A 9,268-nucleotide genomic window follows, 5' to 3' on the forward strand; every position below is an offset into this window, starting at 1 on the left:
AATTGTCGTTGACTGCCTCCATCTTTCACACCTTTCATCGTCGTCGGCTTTGATCGCTAGTTTATCATCTTTAATGATGGCCACAAAGATAGCTAATTGACAGCGAGAAGAAACTGCTACCATAGCAAACCGTCGACTATAACCAAAACCATTAACTATGGCAGACATTGTAAGGGCCCACTCTCGAATATTCTCGCTAGCATAGGATATTCGAAAGGAGGTTATCACAGAGATAATATAGAACAAACCATAAATAAACAGACAACTCATTTCATTCACTAGCAGTGGAAAACTAAATTTAAGTTCAATTACACTTTCAATAGCTCAAGAGTTCGGCTCGACAGCCATACAAAATAGATAATGTCGGTGTTCAATTTCATTCGACTGTGATTTGTTAGGGCCGCAATGAGTAAGTAAATCCAAGACGCAAGGAGGAAGAAACAAAAATGGAAAGAACATAAAGAATTTTTTACGTGGTTCGACCAAAATGATGCCTACTCCACAACTGTACCTTGATTATTCTTTCAGAGTGACTGTATCTTCTTATTCTTCTCCTTTCTTCCCCTCCCTTGATGATATTTCTAACCCCTATTTATAATGAGAGGCGTTTACAATTTACATAAGATGTAAAAATAAAAAAATAATATAATAGGGGACAAACAGTCCTTATTGTCTGCATAAAATCAGGAGTGGGATCCTCATTACGAGAAGCATGGTTCGCCTCAGATAAATTAAGTGGGTCTTTGCCTCTGGCTGTCCAGCAGCTTTATCGTCTATGCGAGCTGGAGGATTTTAAACCAGCGAACCGAACAGTTGAGCCAGTGAACTAGGGGCTTTATTAGGAGCTCGTTGAATCAATTGATAAGAGCTCGCTAAAGCCTTTTCGGGAGCTCGTTAGGAGCTTTCTTGGTTCCGCGATATGTGCTCGGACTTAAGTGATGTATAGGTTTGCCTCGGTGATCTTGCTAGGGCTTCCTTGTCCTTAAGTGATTGGGTCGACTCGCTAAATTGGGCCTAGCCCATAAGAAGTGGTGTGGGAAATACATGCAACAGATAGAAACTCTAATGTTAACTAACAAAATAAGTTCATTTCATTACAAGTCTCACCAACTACAAATCAGGATCTTTAAGTCAGGACGTGCCTCCGCACACCACTATCCCTGAGACTTAGTCCCACTGGACTCGCCCCCAATAATAGACTTCCCTTTACCTAGAATAGCAAAGAAGATCAAGTGAGCCACAAGGCTTAGCAAGTTCAAGGATAATAAACAATGAACAGGAACCAAGAATAAGGTGACACCAAAAGAGAGTAATCCAGAACTCGACAGTTGTACACAAGATTCACAATTTAAGACTTGATCAATTCCAAGTTAAATGTATCATGTCACCATGTACTATTGTGCAAATGTGCATATAGATTTAATATCATTATCAAATTTCATAGGCTCGCAAGCCATTAATCAACACATGCAAAAGTGTATCACATAAACAAAACCTCATAATAAATATGGAGCCAACTTATCGGGCTATGGCCACCTCGTCCCGCACCAGGTGCTCTAGGGTACATTTCCCCTCCACGCAAAATATTAGGTGAGCAAAGATAAATAATACTACGCCTCATGATATGATCATACTGAATGTGTATGAAACGTGTCATGCATTCACTTCCACATATATATATATACATCATGAATTTCATCTCACAACATATCAAGGACATTTATTTTATGCCCATCACTCAATATTGGATAGTTTTTCACTCATATCAAGTGTTATTTTGTTCAAATGAAAATCAAATTATTTTCATTCTTATACATATGAGGAGTTTCAAGGACATTTAAAAGAATCTCCTAAAGTGAATTTCGAAATTAGCTTTGAAGTTGCTGGTAAAAGTAGATCTGAAATTTTTCTAAGGCGAAGGACCAATTATAACATATTTTTTTAAATGTCTTCATTTTGAAAAACTAACTCCCGGTATTTTGATAATTAACATTCATTGTTGTAAGAATGATTTTTAATGAATTTTTCAAGAAACAGAAGCTATGTATTTCGAGAGTGGTAAAATCGCAATTTCTTGAGTTTGTACTAAAACCAAAATTCTATCTTTTTATTGATATGGATTTTGATTTTTTTTATATTTTTATTAAATCTAAATAGGGGGTATTTTCTTATTTACATTTATATATTAAAGTAAATGTTTGCATTTTTTACCTTTCATTTACTTAAATTAAAGGAATGTAAATAGATGGGGTGTAAACAGAGAGCTCGCAATCAAAGGCTTAAGAGAAGAGCTCAGGATGAGCTCGAGGCCATGAGTTCACGGCTTACGGAGAGAGCTCGAGGAAAGAGCTAGCGAAAAGGGCTTGAAGCGGAGTTTGCAGAAATAGATCACAGTAAAGGATCACAGCCAAGAGTTCGCAGGGAAGGGCTCGAGGTAAGAGCTCGCAGAGAGAGTTTGCGGCCAAGGCTTGGGGTAAGAGCTCGCAGCATTGAGGCTTGCTGTAAGAAGGCATGTAGGTATGAGCTCGCAGCAAGAGCTCGTGATTAAGCTTATGGTCAGAGGGCATAGACATGAGCTCCCGGTTTAAGATTCAAGGTTTCTGTTATTACATTATATACGGTTATGGTGCCAAACAAGTATTTACAGTGTCATTCGAATGATTCAAAGGGCATTTGAATGGGACTTATATATATTTGCGAATGTTATTCGAATGCGTCATTTAGGCTTTTGTGACCTGCGTTTGGCCATATAAATATATATATATATATATATATACGATTAAGCTCATGAAGATAAAGAAGCGAACAGGGCTTCGTATCTATATTTAGACAAATAACTGTCATCCACTAAATGGAACTTGGGGTGGAAACAAACCCCATTCTGAGACCACAATGAGACTCCAACAGATAGGGGTTGATGCATGCGTGAGTTACCCTGGGCTCACAATTAAAAATATTTTTTAAATATTAAAATTATTTTTTAATATAAAAATTAAATTTTTAATGTAAAAAATAATAAATTTTACTAATAATTCAATCAAAAAAAAATTCCAGTCCACGCCAAAATTTTTGATGTATAATTTTATACCTCAAAAAAAAAAAAAATTAGCCTCCCCCTACATAAATTTCTAGATCTACCCTTGCCAACAGATACCCAAATATGAAGACTCAATGAACACCAACAGAAAGAGAACCATACACAACAACAAGCGTGTATATATATATATATATATTATAGATGTTCATATATATAATCCCTCACCATGACTAAAGTGAAGAGACTAACAGGGGAACTTGCACAAGACAATAAATAAACAAGGGAGCTCGCACTAAAAAATATAAAGTGGGAGTGCAAGAAGAACTTGCAGAAATGAAGAAGGAATGACTGAAAGAAACTTGCACTGGAATAAAAATGGATAAGAGAACTTGGCTAAAGATGTTCCAACAGAAGAACTTGAAACTCCCTCAATGAGCTCCAGTCGCCAACAACAAAAACGGGTGAAGAAGAGGAAGGAGATAAACTAGAAAAAGGACACGGAGAAGAAGGAGGCTATGTAGCAGCCAGAAAAGAAGAATGAAAGCGATGGAAATAGAATCAGAGGAGCAAATCACTGCAAAAAGGGAACAGAATAAAAGGATAGGTGTATCGGAGGATCAGGGGGAAAGTGGTTGCAGGGTTTGCATGCCTATTCTCGCAATAAGACCAATTCACCCTTGCTTACGCGACAGACAACACTCTGGCTACCCATTTCAAATTTTTCTTTTCTTATTCCACTTATTTCCTTCCCAAATTGCAATTTCCTTTACTACCCAAATGGGCTCAAGCCCATATCACAACCCATTACATTATTTCTCAATTTCTTAAAAATTAGGCCCATACACTTATTTTCATGATCACTTGAACCATAAAATGAAATTATTTAATCTAAAATTATTTCTATGCCATCAAAGAAATTTATCATTAAAATTAAAGTACCTAGACCCCCATTTAAACAAATGCCATTAAAATGACGCCAAGTATTGAAACACCTAGACCCACTTTAAGGTCATTACAGTCATCAACCACGACCATAGCCACGATGAATCAATGAGGCGATAGTGGTCATGAAGAACCCATAACCACGACCACTGCAAATCCACAAGGAGTTGGCCACCGTGAGCTGAGATGGATCCATCGTCGACCGGAGAAGCTGAAGTGATGGTGGTGATCGATGACAACGTGTGATGAGGAAGAAGGAGCTAGAACTATCGGCCATGGTAGTGGCTTGATCTATCGGTTGGCTAAAACAAAGAAGACAACCACCAATCGATCGCTACCACTCCGCCCTTCATTTGCGTGCAATTCGAATAAACCTCCCACTGGCCGCAACGTACGTTAGCGACACAACCTCAGCCATAGTAGGGAAGACCCATGAGCAATCCCATTGGTTGTGATGCACATAGTCGCCAGCGACAGAGCCTTAGCCATGGTTGGTTAGCAAACAGACATAAAATAAATTTTATACAAAAAAAATCACAAATTACTAAAATTGTGGCTCCGAATGGTCAATCAAAATGAAGTAGACAAATAACAAAACTTTGATAGGATTGAAAAATATTGTAAAAATAGTATATGGTATATAAGGTGGATTTTACCTAAATCGGACTGAAAAATATATATACCTAAATATATATCCCTAAATATATACCTAAATCGGAGCGATAGAATTGAACTATGATTTGTCTAACAACCTTTGCTCAAAAAAGCTATAAAAGTTTTCTTTCTTCTATTCACCCCTTATCCGTCTATGAGACACCAAAAAATTGAATCATAGATGGCTATCTTTTTTTTTCTGTTCTATGTTTACATATAAATATCACACAAATATATATATATATATCCCTTTAAAAATCAAAAGGGATTTGAATCAAATTCAAATCTTGTACTCTTCTACAGTTTTATATTTGCTTGGTTCGTCTAATACCACAAGCATACACCGTGGATGGATTTTATTTGTTGACTTGTCTGATGATCTAATAATAAGTAGTATCTTCTCCCAGCATAAAACTGGTTTATAAAACTCAATTCAAGAAAAGAGAAGGCCTTTTGGCGTCAACAAAAATGCTTGAATTGGAGATATATATATATATATCGAGAGAGAGGGAGAGAGAGAGAGCGCAACAAGGCGTGCGTGTTTCTAATTAATTCTATCGAGCACTTAACAGAGTAATGGTGATTTCATTGGCTGAAGCCGATCCATCCTGAGTCGACGAGGAAATAACGTCCAACGGATTCCTCTCCGTGAAAAAGCCAGGTTGCTTTGGCTCCGGCAACGCGCCGTCGCTGCCGAGCATCAGCACCACCGCCGCCATGCTCGGCCTGTCGTCCGGGCTTCGCTGCACGCACAGAAGGCCCACGTGGATTGACCGCATCACTTCCGATAAGTAGCTCGATTCCCTTAAAGGCTCGTCAATCATTTCCATTGATCTGTCTTCTTGGAAGAGTCTCCATGCCTGCATAATTATAATTTTGTTATTCAATTCAAACCATGTGTTGGGAGGGTTTTATAGTTTTTTCATTCAAAAATTTTGATTAATGATTGATCCAGTGCGTTTATTCTATTATGTTAGGATCATGGAAGTAGGTTTTTTGAGACCAAGCTATGTTTATGTATCTGTGTGATCTTATTTCCGATATTTGTGTATGATTCAATCCTAAAATTAAAATAGCATGATGTTAATTTCTTATACCAAAGCTAACAATGCTCTTTAATTAACACTCACATGTCCAAGGAGGTTGAGGTAGTGATCTGGATGAAAGAATCCTCTATTCTTCTTCCCACTTATGATCTCCAACACCAAAACACCAAAACTGAAAACATCTGACTTTATCGAAAATAGACCATCGACGGCATATTCTGGAGCCATGTAACCACTGTAACAAAGGAACTTGATGAAGAGACAATTTAAAAAAAAAAAAAAATGTAAGTGAATTAGATTAGAAACGCTATAGAGATTCTTACTGTGTCCCCACAACTCTGCTTGTGTTAGCTTGGGTCTCATTTCCTCTGAAACTTCTAGCCATTCCAAAGTCTGAAATTTTTGGGTTCATTTCACTGTCTAGTAAAATGTTGCTCGCTTTGAGATCTCTGTGAATAATTCTTAGTCTGGAGTCTTGATGAAGATAGAGAACCCCACGGGCAATCCCATTGATAATGTTGAACCGCTTTGGCCAATCCAGTTGTCTGCTTTGCAGTTGATCTGGCCAAATTTTTGCCCAAGTTAGTCCAAGATCAGTTTTTGCAAGTTCATATGGAAGAGCACCACCATATATCTTGTTCCATTTTCAAATCAACAGAAGGAAAAGAAAGAAGGATTGCTGGATGTAGGTTCAAGAGTGGACTTGTTTTGGTTACCGAAAATGAAATAGTCCAGGCTCTTGTTGGGCAGGTATTCATAGATCAACATCTTTTCTCCTCCTTCAATGCAGCATCCCAGAAGCTTGACAAGATTCCGGTGCTGCAGCTTGGCAATGCAGATGACTTCGTTCTTGAACTCGTCGAGTCCCTGGCTAGAATGCTTTGAGAGCCGCTTCACAGCTATTTCTTGTCCTCCCTCCAACATACCCTGCAAATTACCATTTCAAATGTTAGCAGATATAATTCTTCTTCTTGATGCAGAGCTCAGAGCTAGCATTGCATTTTTACCTTATAGACCGGCCCAAATCCCCCCTCCCCGAGCTTATTGTTAATCGAGAAGCTATTTGTGGCGCTAGCTATTGTAGCCAAGTCGAATGATGGCAGCTCTAGATCGTCCTTCTCGCTCTTTTCAGTATAGCCTTGTCCAGTGTTGGGTATTATACTTCCTGCAGGATGTGAAAAGTCGTAACTGCGAATTTGTTCGTTTTTGTTCCTTTGAAATCGAAAAAGGAAACTAGGAAACTCATTCCAATACCTTCTATCCTCATCTGTGATTTCTTCTTCTTCTTCCTGAGATGCAACTTTAGGCTCAGACCCGCCAGCAGAAGTCCAATGAACAAAGCCAATATAACAATGACTATGTTCCTTTTCGTGCCACTGAACCCCCCATCTCCATCTGTTGAATCAACCCATAAACCAAACAATCAAAACAGCCACTAGTCACAACCAAAGTTGTCTGTTTCTTTATTCTCTCAATCACTGAAATTGCAAGTTTCTATACAACAAACTTTTCAATTACAATATAAAAACCAGTAGTGGTAATGGATACTTACCCAACTCAGAGGAAGCCATTCTTATGTAGATATCTTGCCCATTTTCACTCACCTCTCTCATATCAACTAGTTCGTCGAACCAAAGCAAGCATCCAGTCCCTCCATTTCTCACATCCAGATTCGAATAAGCCGTACAGGAACAATTGTTCAAGCACTTGTCTCTGCATTGGTTCAAAGTCATGTTCCTGTCGTACCAGGAATTTATCGTATCCGGCAATTTATAGCCGGAGTACTTGAGAAATCCGACCTTACTCCGGCAATCTTTGATCGGCACTTTCCGGTCGCAGCCATTGGACCAATCTCCAGAGTCCCAAATCCCCTGTTTTTTGGGCACGAATTTTACCAGACACCTGCAAACCGGCATGTTCTCGATGTTGCAGCTTCCGTACGGGCCACAGAGCTTGAACTTGTCACAGTCGTCGGCAGGCGCCGTCAAGTACGGCATCCATTGCTGGCTCCGGTCAACCCACGTGTACCGCTGCATGACGCCGTTCTGGCTCAGCGTAAACCTCGAAACCACCGAACTGAGGAGGCGATAGCCGTAGTAAATCTCGTCCTTCTTCATAACCAATTCGTAGGAATAAATCGAATTTGGTTTGAGGTGCGGCGTTCCGGTGAATCGGAGGCCGTTCCACATCCCGGTTCGGAACAGCTCCATAGAGCCATTGCTCAGGATCAATTGTGGGTAACCTCGAATATCGCACCGGAAAGTGACGCCACTCTTTCCCGGATCATCCTTGCTTCGCCACGCCGTGAGGTGGCGCTCCCAGCCGGTGGTGAGGTTCAGCCCCATCTTCATCTCGGGAAGAAGAGTATCCGTTGGATAATCGAAGCCCTGCCAGAAATAGTGATCTGAGTTTTCGTCATCGGCTTCTCTGACGACCAGATTGCCGGTATCCAGCAGCTGGGCGACCGGATTCTTGGGGGAAGTCGAGGTGTTGGTCGACCACACAACCTTGTTGCTGCCATCGAGAAGTAAGAGGATTCCTTGTTCGGTGAGATTCAAGGAACCGGAATTATCAGGAAGTGGCGCGTCCCTGTTGGCAACCCAGATAACAGTCTTCTCCGATATCTTCCGGTACCATACTCCGACGTACCAGTATTTGGAAACCCCCGGAGTGAAGAATCCCAATTCGAAGTTTCCCCCGGATGAAACCAAGGTCTGGTCGCCGGCAAGGGAGTGCGTCTTGTTAATGGTATCGGCTGCGAACGCGAAGGCAAAGATGGAAAACAAGGAAGAAAAGAGAAAAGGGAGGTTCAAGGGATCCATTGATGCTGGCATTGGGGGTGGAATGCTTTCACATTAAATGTTGGTGGTGGTATAAGATGAGCAGCCATAGTGGAAGATACTAAGGGTGTGTCCAAGTCTTCTTGGAGCATGGCTAGTCTTCGTTTTCCCATCTTGAGGTCGTTGAGTTTGACTATCAGCATTCAGCAGCAGGGGCGATTATTACCTGCCAATGGTAATGGGAGCCACACCCTCTTAACTGGTTTCGGAAATTATTCAATGGTATTGAGAAGGACGGTAGCGGATTGGAGTGGATTTGGAGTGTCAAATTTCTCGTCTCATCAAAGGATCTTGCTCATAAAAGAAGAATAATAAGGTTACAATCGCTCACCTACCACTTGAATTTGATGATACTTCTTTCAATTTTTCAGAACACGAGGGGCCCTCTGTCGTTTGGACCAGACTCGTGGCTATGGAAGTGGGGGCAGTCAAACTAAAATTCCCTTGTATTGATGAGACCATTCAAGCTTAGGATATGACGTAAGGGACGTTGATTGAATCAGAAATGACGGATTATAGTACTCAATTAATAATTTGTTGATTTTAAAGAATATCAAAAAATTAAAAAAAAATTATGAAAAAAAATTTAGCAGAAATTTTATTAAAATTTTGAAATTAATGGACAAAAATATTTTATAAACATAGTATTTATAGATTACAATTCACAATATTATTAAAAAATTGAAAAACACTCCAAAATCCTAAAACTCAAATCTTATAAAAAAAAGGATAAAATTAAATTTTCATTA

The 9,268-nt window shown here is 39.7% G+C and overlaps 1 protein-coding gene across 1 annotated transcript; it reads right to left on the reverse strand.

Moving 5' to 3' along the window:
* Positions 1-5,020: 5,020 nt before the first annotated feature.
* LOC127811578 (G-type lectin S-receptor-like serine/threonine-protein kinase At4g27290) lies at positions 5,021-8,776 on the reverse strand. Its single transcript, XM_052351560.1, has 7 exons — positions 7,232-8,776; positions 6,934-7,074; positions 6,687-6,844; positions 6,396-6,606; positions 6,003-6,240; positions 5,764-5,914; positions 5,021-5,493 (listed from the first exon to the last, which is right to left on the reverse strand). Exons 1-7 carry the CDS (start codon positions 8,511-8,513, stop codon positions 5,188-5,190), a joined length of 2,487 nt encoding a protein of 828 aa, XP_052207520.1. The 5' UTR covers positions 8,514-8,776; the 3' UTR covers positions 5,021-5,187.
* Between the last annotated feature and the right edge of the window lie 492 nt (positions 8,777-9,268).

This window comes from Diospyros lotus, chromosome 10 (genome assembly GCF_014633365.1).
Source record: "Diospyros lotus cultivar Yz01 chromosome 10, ASM1463336v1, whole genome shotgun sequence".
Lineage (NCBI taxonomy): Eukaryota > Viridiplantae > Streptophyta > Magnoliopsida > Ericales > Ebenaceae > Diospyros > Diospyros lotus.

Coding starts and splice junctions, on each gene's coding strand:
- LOC127811578 (XM_052351560.1), bottom strand. CDS start 8,513: ATGCCAGCATCAATGGATCCCTTGAACCTCCCTTTTCTCTTTTCTTCC. Junction 6,845..6,933: donor ATCACAGATGAGGATAGAAG/GTATTGGAATGA, acceptor CACATCCTGCAG/GAAGTATAATACCCAACACT. Junction 6,607..6,686: donor GATTTGGGCCGGTCTATAAG/GTAAAAATGCAA, acceptor GGTAATTTGCAG/GGTATGTTGGAGGGAGGACA.